The sequence below is a fragment of the Ascaphus truei genome, chromosome 14 (genome assembly GCF_040206685.1).
Source record: "Ascaphus truei isolate aAscTru1 chromosome 14, aAscTru1.hap1, whole genome shotgun sequence".
NCBI lineage: Eukaryota > Metazoa > Chordata > Amphibia > Anura > Ascaphidae > Ascaphus > Ascaphus truei.
The window spans coordinates 27571962-27593679 of NC_134496.1; the positions used below are offsets into that span (position 1 = coordinate 27571962).

The window sequence follows — 21718 nt, forward strand, 5'->3', positions numbered from 1 at the left end:
CAAGTTCTTCTTTATCCTCATATACACCACAAGTAGAAAGCCTCACCTTTATTACTCTGCCTTTTACTTTATTTATATGCGACTGTTCTTCCTCTCTTAAAACTCCTTCTTCAGAGGAATACTCATCAAGAACATTACACGCGCCAGTCCCATCTTCATCAGAGTCCCTGCCAGAGAAGTCCGGACCTAATTCTAGAGATTGATCGTATCTGGGTCTTTCAGCAAATAGTCTGCTACATTATTGGCAGACAAATCTTTCTACCACAGGAGATTTAAACCTTGTAAAAGAAGAAAACAAAAAAAAAAATCGGCCCTTTGAGAGAGTGTCCCATCCAAGGCTACTTTCCTAATGCACATTTGACATAGTTTAGCAGAGGGTCCAGTAGGCAATCCATCATTATAATTTAGGCAATTAATGTGCTTACGTTTTGCAGAACATTTCAGATCCTGTGGATTAATCTTCAATAAAAAAAATCAACTTCAGCCCCACAGCGGAAGGCAGGAAGAATGTAAAACCTTATATAAAATAAAGCACCAACAAAAAAAACAGGAAAAGGCACAAGAAATCCTTACATTGATCCTGCTTTCAAATGAAAAACATCAACATAGAAATTCAGCCTTCTCACCAGGGAGCGCCGTGAGCCTCCTATCACAACCACCACGCAAAGACTGGCGTTTCTGTTGTCTATTCCCGCACAGAAAAAAAAACGCATTCCTTTATGCAGATTTCCATTGGGTTGTGTATCAATTGACGCAGGATCGATCGGCGAGCGTCTTCTGCACCATGCACCATAAAATCTATATGCATTTTGCTCTCCTACCGTGGCCTTTAGGGCAGTCCCCGGTCTGAGACATTACAGCCCAATTCAGCCCGTGGATGAGTAACCAGCCAAAAATCACCAAAGGTGGTATAAAACAACCCTGCAACCTAGATAGATCCCCCTTCAAGCTGGTAGGGCACACATAGGAAGTAATAGGAGAGAAGGAACACCTTTATACAGCACTGTTACATAAGCTGACCTATGTCGTACCTCTAGCTGTGACAGTCCGAATACACCATTGTCATGCACTGTCATATGGGACAAGGTTGGAGAAATACACACACGTATAATATATATTACACATCTAAATGACTAAACTAATACATTATACAGGCAAGTGTACGTATATTGAAATAATTGAAGTTATTTTATAGTGGGGACTGTGGAAAATCAGTTCTCTATTTTTCTTCTAGTTGATAAACTCACTGTAAAACAAAACATCTTTTAGAAGAGGCGTTTAAAATGTACAGTTAGAAGCAAACCGGTCAACCATTTTTACCAACACACTTTTTTGGGGGGTTAATTACCAAGATTAAACATATTGGAATAGGTGGAACAGCATCGTTCAATTATCGGCTATGTTGGCTCTGGCTGTATAAGGGATACAAGGTATCTGTATTTAATGAGCGGGGGACACACTGGCAGAGAAAGGGTTACAGAGCTGCCCCTGCGAGTGTCAGACAATGCATCCTAGGTCACTTACTCGCCCCACTTCCGATTGTGCGGTGGAAGAGCTGGGACATGCGAGGTCCGAGGGGGCCGAACAGATGAGGGGGGAGGCCCCGGGCTTCGAGCAGAGCTGCGGGGGTAAGGAGGACAACGTGACAACTGGATAGTAGGACTGGGTATTTCCACAGGGCATCATGCAATAAATAATACACGGAGAATATACACGAGCAAACATGTCAGAGCGATAATGACCCAGGCTGCTCTTTCCTTCAAACTTATTTCCACATCTCAAGAACTCTGGAAACCATTTAAAAAAAAACAAAAAAAAACAGTGAAACCCTTTGCAAATTTCTTCCAACTCTGGTTGGGTAAATAAGTTTTAAATAAATTAACATTTCAGGAGTGTGACAATTGCGCCATGTGAGCCTGTAGAATAAAGACTGTTCCTTACCAAAAAGAAAAGGAAACAAATTTAGTGTGCATGATATTTTAGTCGATAAACTTTTTTTAAATCACAGTTAGCTATCTTTACCCTAAATTGGCTTCCAGATCAATCCATTTGGTGTCATTTACAACACTTCCAAATAATTTTGGATTAAAAAAATAAAATAAAAATTATTGCCAGTAACACCCTCTTTCAAGAAGGCCACCAGGCACCTTCCTGTCTGGCAGCGAGTCAGTAACTGACCTCATAAGTTACCGACTACCTGGTTATCAGATGCGTTGACATTTCCAGGAGCTTTAAATGAGAGCAAACTTTGCTGCATATCACACACACACACACACACACACACACACACACACACACACACACACACACACACACACACACACACACACACACACACACACTTTGTCAACCAAAAATTTCATGTATTTAAAAAATCTTGCGTCCTATTTAATTGTGCCCCATAGACTACAAATCTCTGTTCCCTTTTGATGGTGCTTTTTTCATACCAATTTTGACTATTTACTCTTTTATATAGTTCACTTTTTGCCTGTCACAGGGATATTTTCTCTCTCCCTGTTCGTGACTATTCCATAGCTTCGTTCACTGTTCACTTATAGTCACTTGAAGCTGTATCTTTTTTTCAAGCTGGATAAATTGACCAAATTCTTTGTTGTACGTAGTGCCAAGTTTCACTACTTGGCAGTCTTAGTGACCCAAAAGGTCATTTTACATCAGTGTCTTCTTTAAAATTGTTCTTTCAGTGATACGCGAGATCAAATACATGAAATTGATGACTGACAAAACATGTGCCTACTTGTGTTACTTGAGTGCTGAGACATACTGTACACCTCTGAGGGTGGTTCGCTAGTCCTGTGCACCGTGAGATCTATCTTCAGATTTTGGATTGATATACTGTCTGACCCCCTTTTTTTTTTTATATGTACAGTATAATAATTCACAAGGTGTCTATTTATTAGCACATCACCTACAAGATCATTCAATTAAAGTGCTATATTATAGTGCAAAGACCAACGTTTAGAGCTCAACATCAAACAGAATATCAAGTGTCCATTTTAATATAATCAAACAGTATGCCCGAAAGTAAATATGAAATCCCTCTGCTGGTATATCCATCTGCCGAGGTGGTGCATCATTCTCATGTGCTTAACCCCTCAGCTGCCGGAGAAACCTGCAATGCACTGCAAAGCAGCGATTACCACCACATACAAGGGTACCACTACATTTTTTTTATAATAACTAACCATGAGTGCCCCCCCCTTTTTTTATTTACGCTCGCAGCTCCCCTTTTTTAAAAGATATTAAATTATTAAAGAGATTTATCCATTTATACAAAGATTTGTACAAACAGAAATGGTTCAAAAATGAGATTTAAAGCGCTTTGCTCCAATGTTTGAACGGTTCATTCATTATTTTTGGGGGGAGACTATGTTTAAGAGCACGAAGGAAACGTAAATAAATTTAGTCACGCGGTATTTTCCAGACGCTCCCAGCCCAAGGGACGACAGGGGGACATACGGTTTAACTGCGGGGCCTGTGAATAAGCCGGAGGGGTTTCGGTGTTTAAAACCTAATCCTGAGCTGGAGGCCGCGGTGAATTAATAATGGGGGAGTGGGCTGAACGTCGTCACTTCAGAAATCCAAGGCGCCCCGGCCATTGTAACAAACTGCGGTGGCTTCTCAACTGTCAGGAAGGCTGATCGGATGGATAAGTGGGAAATTAGCAGTGCAAATGGTTAGGCAAGAAGAGCCAATCCGGGAACCAAACTCCTAAATCTGCTGGGATCCAATCGTTTGAGGAGGAATCTACAAAAGTAGCCTTTAGGATACACATTCTGTACTCAAAGCAAGATGTCCAATATTTGGGCGTTGAGCACCAGCAAAATGCCATATAAAGGCGTAAGGATGTTGTAGGGTAATATATTATTTGGATTATTGATGCAGGGAAATGCAAGACTTTCTTTATGTCCCACTCTTGCTGTCCTTTTATAAGCTCACTTTGCATCGTGCACCTCCATCGGGTTACCAAAACAGATGCGCCTGGAAGCATGATGCCAACAGAATCAGGTGCACCAACCGTGATTAATCTGCCCCTACATTTCACATGCAAACACCTTCACTCCCCCAGGGTAAAGGAAAGCAGTGGCACTGAGGGTGTGCAAATATAAGTAGCGCTATGCCACATTGCCTACTAGCACCACATTTAATTTACTGCCTAAAGGCTCCTTGGCGCAGGAAAGGCTCAGAAGACCCGAGCACGCACTAACAGGCCTTGTGTTTCTGATCAGGGTGCGTTTAAGGTAAGCGCCTCCTCGTTACCTTGCAGTCTCCCCATTTCAGAGTCGTCGCTCTCGCTCTCCCCCGAGGTGGTCATGCCCACGGCGCCGGCTACAGAGCTAGAAGCTGGGGGAGGGAGAAAGAACGAGGGAGGGGGGGGGGGGAGAGGAGAGAGAGAACGAGGGGGGGGGGGACGAGACGTGGGATGGGGACGAGACGGGGGGAGGAGAGAACGAGAGGGGGAGGAGAGAACGAGAGAGGAGGGGGAGGAGAGAACGAGAGAGGGGGAGGAGAGAACGAGAGAGGGGGAGGAGAGAACGAAACGGGGGGAGGAGAGAACGAAACATGGGGGAGGAGTGAACGAAACGGGGGGAGGAGTGAACGAAACGGGGGGAGGAGAGAACGAACCGGGGGGGAGGAGAGAACGAAACGGGGGGGGGGGGGGGAGAGGAGACAGGGGGAGGAGAAAGAGGGGGGGGGAGAGAAGGAGGGGGGAGAAAGGAGACACCGATGGGGGGTGGGGGAGAGAGAGAAGGGGTGGGGGAGAGAGAGAAGGGGTGGGGGGGAGAGAGAAGGGGTGGGGGGGAGAGAGAAGGGGTGGGGGGGAGAGAGAAGGGGTGGGGGGGAGAGAGAAGGGGTGGGGGGGAGAGAGAAGGGGTGGGGGGGAGAGAAGGGGAGAGGGGGAGAGAGAAGGGGAGAGGGGGAGAGAGAAGACGGGGAGGGGGAGAGAGAAGACGGGGAGGGGGAGAGAGAAGACGGGGAGTTGGAGAGAGAAGACGGGGAGGGGGGAGAGAGAAGACGGGGAGGGGGGAGAGAGAAGACGGGGAGGGGGGAGAGAGAAGACGGGGAGGGGGGAGAGAGAAGACGGAGAGGGGGGAGAGAGAAGACGGGGAGGCGGGAGAGAGAAGACGGGGAGGTGGGAGAGAGAAGACGGGTGGGGGGAGAGAGAAGACGGGGTGGGGGGAGAGAGAAGACGGGGAGGGGGAGAATGGTGGGAGGGAAAAGGGGACAGAGAGAAGACGGGGAGGGGGAGAATGGTGGGAGGGAAAAGGGGACAGGGAGAAGGGGAGACGGGGAGAGAGAAGGTGGGAAGGGGGAGAGAGAAGGTGGGAAGGGGGAGAGAGAAGGTGGGAAGGGGAGAGAGGAGGGGGGGGAAGGGGAGAGAGAAGGGGGAGGGGGAGAGAGAGAAGGGGGGGAGGGGGAGAGAGAGAAGGGGGGAGGGGGAGAGAGAGAAGGGGGGGGAGGGGGAGAGAGAGAAGGGGGAGAGAGAAGGGGAAGGGGGAGAGAGAAGGGGGAGGGGGAGAGAGAGAAGGGGGGAGGGGGAGAGAGAGAAGGGGGGAGGGGGAGAGAGAGAAGGGGGGAGGGGGAGAGAGAGAAGGGGGAGGGGGAGAGAGAGAAGGGGGGAGGGGGAGAGAGAGAAGGGGGAGAAGGGGAAGGGGGAGAAGGGGAGAATGGTGGGAGAGGAAAAAGGGGATGGGGGGAAGGGGGAGAAGAGAGAAGACGGGGGGGGGGGGAGAAAGAAGACGGGGAGGGGGGGAGAAAGAAGACAGGAGGGGGGGAAAGAAAATGGGGAGGGGGGGAAAAAGAAAATGGGGAGGGGGGGGGAAGAAGATGGGGAGGGGGGAGAAAGAAGACAGGGAGGGGACAGAGAGAAGACGGGGAGGAGGGAGAGAGAAGACAGGGAGGGGGAGAATGGTGGGAGGGAAAAGGGGACAGAGAGAAGACGGGGAGGGGGAGAATGTGGGAGGGAAAAGGGGACCGGGAGACAAAAGGGGGAGAGTGAAGGGGGAGGGGGAGAGAAGGGGGAGGGGGAGAGAGAAGGGGGAGGGGGAGAGAGAAGGGGGAGGGGGAGAGAGAAGGGGGGAGGGGGAGAGAGAAGGGGGAGGGGGAGAGAGAAGGGGGAGGGGGAGAGAGAAGGGGGAGGGGGAGAGAGAAGGGGGGAGGGGGAGAGAGAAGAGGGAGGGGGAGAGAGAAGGGGGAGGGAGAAGAGGGAGGGGGAGAGAGAAGGGGGGAGGGGGAGAAGGTTAGAATAGTGGGAGAGGGAGAAGGGGAATGGGGTAAGGGGGAGAGAGAGAGATGGAGAGACGGGGAGAGAGCGAAGGGGAGGGGTAGAGAGAGAAGGGGAGGGGTAGAGAGCGAAGGGGAGGGGTAGAGAGCGAAGTGGAGGGGGAGAGAGCGAAGGGGAGGGAGCGAAGGGGAGGGGGAGAGAGCGAAGGGAAGGGGGAGAGAGCGAAGGGAAGGGGGAGAGAGCGAAGGGGAGGGGGAGAGAGCGAAGGGGAGGGGGAGAGAGAAAGAGAGAAGGGGAGGGGGAGAGAGAAAGAGAGAAGGGGAGGGAGAAGAGAGAAGGGGAGAGAGAAAGGGAGAAGGGGAGAGATAAAGGGAGGGGGGAGAGATAAAGAGGGGCGCATTAGGAGACTGATCTGTATCTCTGCCCTGTCGTATCAGCAGGCAAGGGTGACCAACACCTTCACTGCCAGAGATGCCCCGTCCCCCCTACTCAGCTGCACCTGCAATAATGTGAAAGACCTCCGGCATGTAACAACCTGCCTAATCATTTGTTTTGCTTCTTACCTAGCGTACTGTTATAGCTAGTGAGACCTCAAAATTGCTCAGCAGAAAATGTCACTGTATGGCGAACACGCTGCATGCCTATGGGGGTGGTTATGGGGTAGTACCTAAGCCAGGTAAGAATATATATATTCAGACCAAGATTTACTAAATCATGTTGAGCGTTGGATCACTTTAAGACCAATTCAAGCGAGATCTGGGACATAGAAAACCTTAGAATTCTCAAACACTGAACCGTGTTAGTTCAAAAACAATCCCTTTAATCCATTGCAGCCAACTCCTGCACTCAAGGGGTTCTATGCAATGAGACAAGACCACCTTGTTTGCCGGCTCTGAAACCCCCCTGCACAGCCCCCTTCTGTACCTGCAGCTCCCTGCGCAGCCTCGTCTGTGCGTGCAGCTGAAGAGTTAGCACCCTCCTGGTTGGTGTCAGGATCGGCCATCTTCTCCTGTCGGCGAGCTTCAGCTGCTGCTCGCTTGCCCAGGCCAGAGCCTCGCCGACTGTGGGCAAAAACAAGAGGGTAGAGCAAGGGTCCAGTCACCATGCTATCAACAGGGGGCAAAGCGAGGGCCCAGCCACCACACTACAGACAGGGGGTGGGGGAGGGAGCCGCAGCCTAGGGACTGAGAAAGTGTACATGCACCCTTTCCTCCAGCCATCCTGGAGTGGGGCAGTTATGTGTACATTTTAGGCACCCCCGTCAGTGTCTAGCCTGCTCTGGAATTTTATGCCCTTCAGTTTTGTCCTGAATAAGCCCCAGGCAGACACAAGCTCAGCAGAGACCCGGTGAGGTCTGTACCTCGTACTAGCACAGGAGCCCGTGGTCTTTTGGCGTGTGCTCCGCCGTAGGCTGGGGAGCTCAGCAGGAGGCGACTCACTGCGCTTCTTGGTTGACTTCCTTAAATCTGAAACAAAAAAAGATAAGGTTTTCCTTTAGTGTGTTAATAAACCAGATGTGTTACAGCGTCAGAGTAACGTATCCTACTTCCAAGGAGTGATTCAAAGGCCAAACAAACCACGTACCGGCAGCAAAGCCCATGCAGGCTACAATGCGCATCTCTATCTGCGATCTCCCTTACCCGCCCGCCCTGCACTCCACACCATTTTAAACTAATTTCTTCTCCTAATTATCAAGACTCGCAAAGTTGCATTCTTGAACAATCTTAAAACAAACCGCGGCCTCCATTACTCATAGGTTTACAAGGCTGCGCTGGGACAGGTCTGTCCTGAAGACAGATGAGTCAACAAGGAACCTTCATACACAGAGCCAGGATGGCGACAACATCCAAGATGGCTGCCTACCAAGCTGTGACGAGCATGTCTGAATTACTCTGCCTCCTTTCTTTAACAATGTGCATTTAACAGTTTGATTTGACATCTTCAAAACTGGTGCACACTTCCTTTATAAAAACACACGTGCATTTCAGGGCCTCTGGTCTAATTACTCATTAGTTCTTCTAAGCTGCTAAACCAAAGCTCTGATTGATTGAGTAACTTTTATTGCAAAAGGCAGTGGAAATATATGGTAACCTGATATTAAAGCCTACCCTATCTGATCTATACGCAGGGTTTAGTCTCATTTTACTGCAGGGTTACATCATATCTGACTGGAAAATAACACTGAATACGTAGCTCAGTCTCTGGGTTCCAGCATCCTCTAATCCTATGATATTGAACCAGAATATTCAGCAGCTAATAATTTATAGTGTTCAACAGACACATCCTACTTTAGAAGCAACACCAAAAGTAGACATTGCATCGTGAGGTTGATGACATGCTCAGTGACCAACACCTACAATTAACACAAACCCACTTCCATTCAACACAAAGGTTTGCTGCGGACAACTGTGCACGTCTATCAGATGTTAACACAGGGTAGACACATACAGTCCAGTGAACTGTGACTGCTGATACAATATAAGGAGGGTAAACAGTAAAAACTATCACAGAAATGTAATCCATTGTGAACAAGCTGTACTGGTGCTAAACGCTTTTCTGTAGCCAAAATGCAGCAAGATAGATGCAATACAGTCAAAGAATGAAGGAGCAACCAGTTATATTACCACAAGACAAAAAGCAAACCTATTGAGAAAGTAATCTTAGAGAGTCTGATAAGTGGACTGAGGATGGATCCTATGACAGGGGCAAAAATGCTTTAATGACCCAGAATATAAATTACCTGTAGATTCCTGGATCAAAATCAGCTACCTAGTAGATGAGGTTGAAAAAAGACATCCATCCATCAAGTTCAACCTATGCTAAATTTAGACGACAGATATTTTGTCCTATATCCGTACTTACAGTATATTGATCCAGAGGAAGGCAAACAAAAAACCCCAGTGAAACATCATCTAATGATATCTCATAAGGGGAAAAATAAATTCCTCCCGACTGAGTATTGGCAATCAGATTACTCCCTGGATCAACATCCTTCCCATGCTTACTTATTTGGTATATCCCTGTATACCTTTCCTGTCTAAAAAGATGTCCATTTTTTTTTTTAAACATATCTATTGTATCTGCCATCACTGTCTCCATGGGTAATGAATTCCACATTTTAACTGCCCTTACTGTAAAAAGCCCTTTCCTTTGTTGCTGGTGAAATCTCCTTTCCTCCAACCTTAAGGGATGACCACATGTCCTTAACCTGAAAAGGTTCCATTTATGACAACTCTGTCTATCCTTCAACCAGTTCTCAGTCCAGGTGCAAATATTTTTAGAGTGTCCAATTTGCTTTATTTTGTACATTAACCTCGTGTGGCACCTTATCAAAAGCTTTTGCAAAATCTAAGTAATTCACATCAACTGCATTGCCCTGGTGTACATCAGGGGTGCGCAAACTTCTTGAGCTGCGCCCCCCTGCCCGGCTGCCGCAGCGTTTGAGCCCCCTCTCCAAGGACTTGGCGTCAAATGACGCCACGGTCATGTGACATCATGTGACCCCACCGTGTCATTTGACACACGTTGCCATGGCGGAGCGTCATGTTACATGACCCTTCGGCGTCGCTGAAGACCCGGCAGAGAACAGGTTAGGGAGCTAGAGGCCTCACACCTCCCCCGGCAATGCATTTAAATACCGTGGGGAAGAGCGCAGGGCCTCTGTAACTGCCGAACCCCCCCTAGAAATTCTCGCGTCCGCCAGTTTGCGCACCGCTGTTCTACATTCCTACTTACCTCCCCAAAGAAACTAATAAAAGTTAGTTTGGCATGATCTATCCTTCATAAATCCATACTGACTATTACTAATAATGTTGTTTTCTATTAGGTATTACATAATATTATCCTGTATTAAACCTTCAAGTAGCTTCCCCACTATTGATAACAGGCTTACAGGTCTGTAATTTGCCAGTTGTGATCTAGCTCACTTTTTAAACATAGGCACCACATCTGCTTTACGCCAATTTTGTGGTACTGAGCCTGTGGAAATAGAGTCCTTGAATATTAAATGTAATGGTTTGGCTATCACTGAACTTAACTCCTTAAGAACTCCTGGATGTATGCCATCGGGGCCAGGTGCCTTATTTACTTTAATTTTATCAAGTTGCCTATGAAGTTCTTCCTCAGTTAACCAATTGTTCTTTATTATAAAGGTTGTGGCTTCCTGCTGTGGCACTACTATTGCAATTGATTCTTCCCTGGTAAATACAGAGGCAAATAATTTGCTTAATACCTCTGCTTTGTCCTCATTTCCAATAATCTGCCTGCCCATCTCACATTGAAAGTATATTCCGTTCTATTTTTTTTTGTTTGTTATTAAGGTACTTAAAGAACGTTTAAGGGTTCGTCTTACTTTCTATTGCAATCCTTTTTTCATTATCCATTTTTGCTAATGTGATTTGCCCTTTTGCAACTTTTGATACATTCCTTATAATTCTGATACGATGCCTCCGTCCCTTCTGACTTCAAGAATCTAAACGCCTGCCTCTTCTTGTCCATTTCCTCCCCTATCTGTTTATTTATCCACATTGGTTTAGACATTTCTTTTATATTTATTACCCACGGTTATACACTGATAAGTGCGATTTTCTAACAATGTTTTAAAGACTGCCCATTTATCTGCCATATTTTTCCCTGCAAAAAACATCATCCCAAGTTATTCCTTGTACACAGGGCCGTCGACAGAGGGGGGCAGCCGGGACTGGTGTCCTGGGCCCGGGGGGGGGGGGGGGGGGGGGAAGGGGCGGACGGCCAACGCTGCAAGTCGGACCCGACCTCTGGCCAGGCCCGGCTGCCAGTTCTCGCGCAGCCGGGCCCCGGCTCTCCCTCATCTGCCGGCCTCTATCCCATGCCGAGCTTCCGATGCCTCTCTGACGGCAGCGCGCCGGAAGCAAGCTTGGCCCAGCTTCCGGCACGTGTACGCTGACGTCGGATAGAGGCCCGCAGCTGAGGGTGAGCCATTCACCATGATGAAGCGCTATATGCATGAAACGCGTTGTGTTGCTGCCTCTTTAGGGGTCTTTTGTATGATCCAAGAAAGTCTGTTCTTTTTTATGAGTGATTTATCCCCCTCTGGATCAGTTTTTTCATCTTCGATAGTGCTCCATTTTTCTCGCTGCCTTACCTACATGGATGCACATCATTGGACCTCCCAGGACTGATCCAGATCTCTACAATAGTGAGTTCTGCTCATGGTTTTTATTATTGTTATTATACTAGTGGGTGGGAGATTATTTCTTGTGTCAGTAATTGCTGAATGTGTATACCGACAGGATACACTAGACATTAGTTTCCCTATAGCTGCTGCTGATATGGTATACTGGACTTATGGAGGTACCTTATTTTCTCATACAAAAAGTACTATCATCCACAAGGTAAGTCTGTTTTTTTAATATGTATTGGGGGAGGGAGTTTTTTTTATATGCATTGGTGGGGTGGGGTCTTTTTTATGCATTGGGGAGGTGGGGGTCTTTTTAAAATGCATTGGGGGTGACGGTTGTATTTTTTAATATGCATTTGGGTGGGGGGGTGTATTTTTTAATATGTATTGGGGGTGGGGGTGTAGTTTTATGTGTGGGGGTGGGGTTATATGTATTTAGGGGGTGTTTTTTTTTTAAATGTATTTTGTGGGGGGGATTGAGTGAGATTGGGGTAATTGACGGAGTGTGGGGGCGAGTGAGGAGAGAGGGGGAGGGAGTGAGTGAAGAAAAAAGGGAGTAAGAGACGCAGGGGAGAGCAATACATGCGAGGTAAGAGGGGGTGAGACGGAGGGGAGAGAAATACATAGGATGAGGGTGGGGAATAGAGGGGTCTCGTGAGGTGTGAAAGGGGGGGCGGACATAACTAGTCCTGGGCCCTGCTTGTAGATTAGTCCTCAGTTTATTCAAATCTGCCTTTCTAAAGTTTAAAGTCTTTATTGAACCCAAGTAACCTGATTTTTGATCATTTATTTCAAAAAAGAGACCATGTTATGGTCACTATAGCCTAAATGTCCAAGGACTTGGATATTTGTTATTACTTCTACATTATTTGATATTACCAAATCCAGTATTGCACCCCCTCCTGGTTGGTTCCTCGATAATTTGGGTCATATAATTGTCTTTTAGTACCCCCAAAAACCTGTTTCCTTTTGTTGTAACGCTAATCTCATTGCCCCAGTCTGTCGGGATAATTAAAATCACCCATGGTGCAAACATGACCCTGTTTTGATGCCTTCTCCATTTGCATAAGTATTTTAGCTTCCTCTATCTCATATATATGGTGGTTTATAGCATATCCCTACAAACATTTTCTTTATACTTTTACCTCCACTGCTAATTTCTATCCACAAGGACTCTACATTTTCATCATTCCCTTAACATATAAACATACTCCACCTCCTCTTCTATTTGCTCGATCCTTTACGCAAAAGGGAATCTCTCTAAATTAACTGCCAAGCCATGAGTTTCATCCCACCGTGTTTCAGTAATTCCTATATCATCATACTGCTCCCTTGTAGCTATTAATTCAAGCTCCCCCATTTTATCTGTCAGGCTTCTTGCATTAGCAAGCATGCATTTAAGGTTTTTTCAGTCAGTACTATTATCTTATCTGCTCCTGCCTTTCTACTCCAATTGTGTTTAGTCTTTAGAAGTTTTCTAGTACTATCTGTATTTAGTATGAGTGTCTTCCTTGCTTGTCAAACTCACATTTTCCCCCATTCTAACTCATTCAAGTCTCTTTAAAGAAATTAAACTCCATTGACCCCATCCAGACTTTGCAGAATATTTAGTTGTAGTAGTACAAACAAAAAACATCTCTTCCCTGCAGTTTTATCTTAAAGCTGCAGTTCAAGCAATATCCTACATGTGTTTTTTTAAATAAATCAGTCCTGTACCATGAGAAAATACATGTAGCATAAAAATAATAATAAAAAAAACATGGAGACATTTTAATGTATTCTAATATAACAAGCATTTTTGTTTCTATAGCAACCATTTACAAAGTCACATCCCTTTCCTCTTCCGAGACAGGCTATAGCACACTCCTTTTGCTTTATCCCTAGCATTGCACCAATTGTATCTAGTGTCGGCCTGGTCACATGATCTTCCACACAGAACTTTGCATCTTGGGTACTCTTTCGCAGCACTAACAGTGATTTAAAGCAGCGGTGCGCAAACTGTGGGGGGCGCACGATTATGTAGGGGGGGCGCGGGCTGCGTGCGGAGAAACCTGGGGGCGGGCAGAGCTGTGCACGGGCGGCCAGAAGCTCCGTGCTGAGGCTGCTTCTGTGTGATGTCTGCCTTGCTGTGGGGGCGGGGCTTCTCACTGCACACAGACAGCCCCTCCTCCTCCTGTCCCAGTTTTCAGCGTACATGGGGGACTGAAGCAGGCTTAAAAGTGAAAGTAAGTATTTGTGTGTTGTGTGTTGTGTGTGTAGAGGTGGGAGACATATTGGGGGGAGGGAGAGAGAAAGAGAGCCATGGAGAGGTGGGAGACATATTGGGGGGAGATAAAGAAAGCCATGGAGAGGTGGGAGACATATTGGGGGGAGGGAGAGAGAAAGAGAGCCATGGAGAGGTGGGAGACATATTGGTGGGAGAGAAAGAGAGCCATGGAGAGGTGGGAGACATATTGGGGGGAGATAAAGAGAGCCATGGAGAGGTGGGAGACATATTGGGGGGAGATAAAGAGAGCCATGGAGAGGTGGGAGACAGAAAGAGAGCCATGGAGAGGTGGGAGACATATTGGGGGGAGATAAAGAAAGCCATGGAGAGGTGGGAGACATATTGGGGGGGGGGGGGGAGATAAAGAAAGCCATGGAGAGGTGGGAGACATATTGGGGGGAGGGGGAGAGAGTCATGGAGAGATGGGAGACATATTGGGGGGAGGTGGAGAGAGACATGGAGAGGTGGGAGACATATTGGGGGGAGGGGGAGAGAGACATGGAGAGGTGGGAGACATTGGGGGGAGGGGGATGGAGAGGTGGGAGAGAGACACTGGGGGGAAGGTGAGAGAGAGACACTGGGGAAGGTGAGGGAGAGACACTGGGGGGAGGGAGAGACTCAATGGCTAAACAGTGGGATGAAGGTCAGGCAGAGATGGCAGAATTGAGGGGCTTGGGAGGATGAGTTTTGGGGGGCTGAGGGTTCTTCTTTGGGTCAGAGGGGTCACTTCGGAGTATTGATCAGCAGGGGAGATTCATCAGTACCCCCCTTGAGTTTGGTTATGGGGTTCCCTGATCCCTGGGCAACGTTTAAAACAGGAATAAATAAATAATACATAAATCTGGTAGGTAGGAGTGGATGACACTCGGGAAAGCAAATGGGAGAGGGAAGGGATGTAGCAAAGAGGTGAATGAATGCCCCCTCAAATGGACTGCCTTTGTGCACCAGAAAAAAACATATTACCAGATGCCAGCAAACAATAAAATAAACAGTGATCCAATACTAGTATACTGCCTGCGCGCACGCCTGCAGCCCAAGCGATTTGTGAACTTGGCTGCAGGAGATTGTAGACGCGTGGCGGGGGCGTCACAAAGCTGGTTCGCCCTCATTGGCTGAACCAGCTCACGTGCGCTGACGTCATGTGATTTTGATTACATCAGGCAGGGGGGGCCCGAGAAATTTCATGGATGAAAAGGGGGGCTCGGCATAAAAAGTTTGCTCACCCCTGATTTAAAGAACCCCCGAGCCGAATCTTTGCCGATTGATCACAGGAGAACGGATCGATAAGCAACATAGCTAATCACTTGTCAGTGTGCAGATCGTATTGATGCTTGAACTGTAGCTTTAAATCACCTTACAAAATATTGAAGCCAATTAAGAATCTAATTCCACATCTCATTGCAAAATTGACCTGCTTTATAATCAGCTCAACATTACTCTGAGCCAAAACAACACAACCTTTTGTGGTTTCAGTTTATTTGGACACAAATCATTGGCCTATTTCACTGACACCAATGTGTTGCAGAACTCTTTAGCAGGGAAGGGCCAGACTGGGTAGCAATTATCCCCTGGACCGATCAGATTACCAGTTCAGGCGGTACTAGGGAGAGCAGGTGCTGCTTCAACACTGCAGCTTCAAGGCATCAGATGGCGTTGCAGAGCCTCCCATAGTAAGGCCCCAAACTGCACCATAGAATGGGGATACAGCCATTACAGCAAGAGCTCCCAAAGTTGCTCCTCACAATGCTTTGCATCCACAATAGCAAGGCACTGTGGTGCGTTTCTCCAACCTTCCCCATCCCTCCCCCCTCCCTCCAATTCGGCCTTTAAATAATCCTCTATTATCTCCTATATTGCTGAAAACCAAGAATGGCCCTTGTGGTGGACATCCAAGGAATAAGCATGCAATATTCAAGAGGAACTCATTTTAGGAGACCAATGTGACCTGCAGCTTAAACCCTGTTATGTTATCACACCTGTACTTTACAGCCGTGCAATGCATTTCTGAACCTACACCAAAGACAAGCAGCCTGACGGCAGTATTGACAACCAGAGAGGCTGTCATCATTAAACTCCAGATTCCGGGAAGGGTCGGAACATTTGGGAGGTCAGATTCCTACGCTACGAGTTCCTCAATGACTAATTATAGCAATAAAACAGGACAAGTATGAATACATATACCGATAAAACAAAAAGGACGACATACACCAAAGCAACTATGCACAAAATGAGCGGTTTTAAACAAAAGAAAAACATTTCTGCATGCTACTGTGCTATCAACTCCTTATGAAAGCCATTAGTAGTGTACATTCATTGACATTTGTTTAAAATATTGTGTGTAAAACAACTTTACATTAATAAACAAAGTGCTAAAATAAGTTGGAACATAGCAACATATATTAATATAAAGTGAAGCTAAAAATATGCATTGAGCTAATTGAGACTTAAATACATATTCTAAAAATGCCATGTTATCTGAAAAGTACAACAAAAGGAAAGGCGATGTTTCTAATATTAACCTGTTCATGTCAAAAGCCCTGTAAGCATTAAAACACTACCAGGACAACAACTGGAAGATACTAAAAGACATTCACATTTTGGGGTACACAGATTTTCAGTAATCAAATGAAAACCTACTGGGTTCAAGTCGCACCCAATTATGTAGATCATTCACTGTATCAAGTACCCCAAGATTAACGATATATGGTGAATCCATGTTAATTTGCTCTAGCAAGTTACAAGAGAGGTGTAACATACATACACAATGTATTGTATATTTCTCTGAGGTCTCCCAAATATTCCAAAAGGGATCAATCACACAGCCTGTCGCCTTTACTAGCTCTCACAAAACTCATTCAGTTTATACTTACTCTCTCAAATACTCACTGGTCAAAATGAAGAACCAAATCTGCAGCAGCTGTGTGTCTTATTGTGGAATGACAACGTCTGACATGATCACTCAACCAGGAGGTTTGATTTGTCAAGGGCATCACAAACTTGCAGACCTAACAGCCAACTTGGAAAGACCATGAAGTCTCAACCTTGCAATATGTCCCAGTCCACTCTTTAAAGACTGCATGATTGTCACCTCCAGCAGAGACTGACCCAACAGAATCAGGAGTGTGAATAGTAACCAAGCTCCGTCCATAAACCCATCTAATGAGCACATGCTTTTAATTTCAAGCTACCAAAGAAACCAAAACACAGAACTATTACAAGTCTGCTTTCAAAAATAAGAATTCATCACCAGTTAATCGTTACACTACAGAACTTGAACAAGTTTCCTAATGACTTCCCAACACCCTAATCATGGCATATATACATAATTATGAGTGTTACTCATTGAAAAACAATGCCCTACACAATGAGCTCACAGCAACCTTATAACATACTGACCCATCTCCGTAATTACAGCTATGAGACTCCTGTGAGTCACGTAATAAAAATGCCTGTGTACACCACTGCATGTCTGTTTACATATCTGTGTATACGACTCCCCTCCTAACTTCCTTGTTCAATATAAAGAGAAGTGGGTGAGCACACACCTAATGCTGCATCAACGTCCATACACACCTCCACTGTAACTTACCCTGCCTCTCACCAGAGATTTAAAGGATCAGCCGTGTGACTCCATTGTATTTTAGTATAGTTGGCTGGTAAGTGGTCTGTTTTCAAAACAATTTTCTGGGTGTTTTTTTTTTATTATTATAACATATACAATTTAGTGTGTGTAGATCACCATCTATCATTTCAATACACACACGTTCTCTCTGAATCTTTTTGCTTTAACAAAAACGTGGTCTTAATCTGCACTAGAGGTTGCCATCTCCAATGGTTGCCTCTCTCCCTCCATTGGGTGGGGTGGAGGTAGAGCTTCTCCTGTCTCCTACATGCTGCCCTTCAGCCTCTCTGTTGGACTTTGAATCCTGGATTTACTCCTTCCTTTCATCTGACACCCCCCTCCGTCCTCCTGGGAGACAAATGGTCATATCAATAATCCCTCCGGTTTTCTGGGCCTTTTGCTTCCTCTCCAACCACTGCCCTCAATGGATTACGTCGAGTATGCACAAGGACAGACACTATTTGGACCTTGTATTTACTAGACGCTGCTCACTTTGACTTGTTTCTCTCCTTTTCCACTTTCTGATCATCTCGTCTCATTTACCGTATCAGCGGCTTACTATTTTTCCTCCTGTCTCCATCGCTAATCTCACAACTTCCATTTCATTGACCTCTGTTCCCTGAAATCGACCCTGAACTCTAACCATTCTTCTGTCTGCTCTGCCTATGACCCAGACAATCTTGTTGATATAGAATTAAATCCTTTCTTCAATCTATAACCAGCATACTACACTTATTCGCTGGCACTCGCCGCGCCAATCCCCGAACTTTGCCTTACACGCTTCCAAACGCTCCCGCACTTGCACCTCTGGACAAAATTTCACTCTTACCAACATCATCAACTATACATTTCTCCTTTCCTGCTTCAACGCCATCTTCTCTCAGGCTAAACATTACTTATTTACACTTCCTTTTCACAAATGTAATCCACATCGCCTGTTCTCCATCTATCACTGCCCGTTTCATTCAACTACGCCTCAACACTTTGTGGACTATTTTAAATGAACAGCTTCTCCTATGGTTTATTCCCCCCACCCACATATGTATAGGTAGCAGCAGGTTTCCAGGACTGAACCATGTCGGCTCCATGGACCCCTTGATTGCCGAAACGCATATTGGGGACGGTGTCGCCGAAAGAATCCCCGCCAGGGAAAATAAAATGGAGGTTTAAATATCCCATGTCATCCATCACAGTTTCCTATTGGCCCGCGTGAGTCCAGGGATTTAAACCTCCATGAGGTACCAGTGGCAGTAAGTGTCTAAGGAACCAGGGGATTCCAAGAGCTGCAATTAACACAGTTCAGCTCCAGAGATCCCATGGCTTCCTATACATGTATACAAATTAAAGGGGGGGAGGGCAGACGCAAGAGGGAACGGCTGCTTTAAAGACAAAGGTAAATATAATCTGTCAAGACTTCCTCTTCTGCTTTCCAACACCCCTTTCTATGCGGGCGCTTTCCCACCTGTCACTGAATTTTAATAGTCTAAGCTTCTATCCACCTCAAACACTACGTGCAACCATGTCCCCAATCCGTCTCCTCACCTCTTACTGTCGGCTCTGCTTCCTATACTCACATTTTCAACTTCTCGCTCTGTTCTTGCACCTTTCTCTGCTTTCAAACATGCAATAGTCACACGCATCCTCAAAAACCACACACTTAACCATACTGCCCTGTAACTATCACCTGGTCAATCTCAAGCTGTCAAGCTTATCGAAAGTCTGATCTGTTCACGCTTACTCAGGCTCCTCAACACTTTGACTTATGAAATCAGCTTCTGAAACGTTCATTCAACGGAAACTGCTCTCACCAAAGGGCTTTTTTGCCTGAAACGCGTAGGTGCTGTTGACAGGCCTATATGTCCATGTTTTTTTCCTTTAATTAATAAATCTTTCAATACTCTGGGACAATGCTCTCACTGCTCAAACATTTTTTCAAAGGAGACATAGTGCTCTGCCTTCCTCTCTTTGTTGTACCTCACCAAAGTAGCTAATGATTGCCAAATCCCAAGTGCTCTACTCCCTCCTATTTTTGGTTGACCTCTTGCTGCGTTGAAACGGTCGCTACCCCCTACTCCTGCAAAGTTTTCACTCTTGGTATCTGCAATGAAGCCCTCTACTGGTGGTCCTCTTATTTTCCCAACTGCTCCTTCAGTGTTTCCATTGCTCTAGGCTGTGTCCTCTCTATATTTTCTCAGTTGGCGATCTTAAGGTCCTTTAGTTTTAAATATTACCTGTAAGCAGACAATACACAACTGAATCTTTCAAACCGTAAGCTTATTCCGGACATCTAGACTGAGATAGCAGACAATCAGTGATTTCAGGCCGGAGGGCCCTCCATCATCTAAAAACAGAGCTCATTATAATCCCAACGGCTCCATTTTCTGTCACAGACAATAACACTACTATTCCCCCAAGCCTCCCAAACACCCTGCCTCAATGTAATATTTGCGCCTCTCTCTCCTTGTCCTCTGCTCACCTTCATGCTAGTGTTAAATCTTGCCGAATTTCCCCCCCGCAACATTGCCACAATCTGCCCTATGCCTCCGTCGCTCTGCTAATAAAGCTTATATTCATGGCCACCTCTCCCTACTTGACTATTGCAACCTTTTCCTCTCTGCCCTTCCTGCCTCCCAACTCCATACTAGTAAAATCTATTCATAATGCTGCTGCGAGAGTTCACACACTCTTCTAGGTCTCTCCTCGCCTCATGAAATCCCTTCAATGTCTCCCCATGAAACACTGCATTAACTATAAATTATATTATCCCGCCTTCACAGCTCTATTCCTTCAGCCCCCTCTTAAAGCTCAGCTCTGATCTCTTGCTATACATCTTCTTGTTCCTTGCGCTCAGATGAAGGCGGTTTCCGCTCAGTTCCTTTTGTCTACAGCACTCGGGTATGAAACCCTTGGATCCCTACCTGTGCACACCTGTACTGTCTGTATAATTCTGTAAAGCTCTACTTACATATGTGGCGCACTTTACACACACAAATGCACACAAAGATACATTAGTATACGAATGTTGATAGAGACCCAGGCATCCGCCATTTGCACTTCGTCACAGCATTTTTTTTTTAAATGGACTACGTGGATGAATGACATTATTAAAGCTGCAGTTCAGTCAATATCCTGAATGTGTGTTTTTTTTTTTAATAAATCAGTTCTGTAGTAAGAAAAAATACTTTTAGCATTTTCTGTTTTTAAAAAAACAACTTTGAAAGACCAATTTTCTTGTATTCTATTTTAACAGCCATTTGCTAAGGCACTGCCCCTTCATGTCCTGTCACAAGCCCTGGTACACCCCTTTGTGAGACCTGCCCTCCCTCTAGCACATGTCAGTGCAGAAGTGCTCATGAATATTCATGAGCTTCCACTGAGAGACTGAAGCAGAAGAAAAACAGATCCCTTCACTAATTATGTCACCAAATTTCGCCTATCAATACATGGAGAACGATTTGACCTGCAGCTATACAGTTCTTTAGGTAATTAGAGATTGCACTATTGAAGTAAAAAAAAAATTAAAAAAAAGACTGAACTGCAGCTTTAAAGAGTGGCCAACTCCAGTCCTCAAAGGCCACCAATTGCTTCGGCACAAGTCGCTCAGTAGTTGACTGAGCTACTGAATGTGCTACTGATTGCGCCACCTGTGCAGGGATATCCTGAAAGCCAGACCTGCTGGAGGCCCTTGAGGACTGGAGTTGGCCACCCCTGCATTATTGCAACCATGTGCATAACAGAGATTAAGTAAATGAAGGTAGGAATCCAGGCTGATAGTTCATTTCTAACACCCCTTTTGTATTCAGCAGGGGAACCCCCGCAGCTGAACAGTTATTTTAAGCCCTGGGGGCACCCACGTCTCCCCAAAACCTTACCGTTTAAGATACAGGTGTTGAAATCCCTCCAGGGGAAACAAAATGGCCATTACAATTTCAGGAGTGCAGCGAGCCAATAGGAAGCCACAACGCCATCCATTGAGCCTTCCTATTGGACAGCCATTTAAATCCCAGCTTGAAACAACAAAGTAACACCGGTAACTTCACTGGCATGTATCTTGGGAATTGGGGGGAGCTGAAAACAGCGCGTTTCAGGTTCCATTGCTGGCTCAGTTGTCCTATAAGGTTTTCCATACACACCCTTTATGAACCAGCGCTGTTCTCACAACTTACTTGCTAGTTTAGCCTGTAATCCTGAGGGTCCAGGTTTTGATGTCTCAGCCTTGGAAGACCCTGGGAGGGAGAGTTTCGTTTTGGGGAGGCTGACTTTTGGGCTGAAACGAGCCGCCCAGTCAAACTTGGAGGAGCCACTGGCCTTGGCCTGCTCCTTCTCCCGGCTGCTCCTCCGTGGGCTGGGGCTAGAAGCGGAGCGGGAGCGCCTGGCCTTGCTCTGGTCCTTCCCTTGCTTCACGCGGGCCCCTGCAGGTGCAACAGA

General features: G+C 46.2%; 1 protein-coding gene across 12 annotated transcripts in view; it reads right to left on the reverse strand.

Annotated features, from left to right (window-relative positions):
• Positions 1-21718, reverse strand: part of TRIP12 (thyroid hormone receptor interactor 12) — a 104441-nt gene that overhangs the window by 41194 nt on the left and 41529 nt on the right. For 9 of the 12 annotated variants that reach the window (XM_075570198.1, XM_075570200.1, XM_075570197.1 and 6 more), the window contains 5 exons: positions 21457-21718; positions 7605-7710; positions 7169-7305; positions 4279-4362; positions 1525-1620 (listed from right to left, as the gene is read on the reverse strand). The exon at positions 21457-21718 is cut by the window's right edge and continues 547 nt beyond it. In XM_075570198.1, the coding sequence (XP_075426313.1) occupies positions 1525-1620; positions 4279-4362; positions 7169-7305; positions 7605-7710; positions 21457-21718 (685 nt within the window). The remainder of the gene's footprint in view (positions 1-1524; positions 1621-4278; positions 4363-7168; positions 7306-7604; positions 7711-21456) is intronic. The other 3 variants (XM_075570201.1, XM_075570202.1, XM_075570203.1) reach the window with 3 other exon arrangements.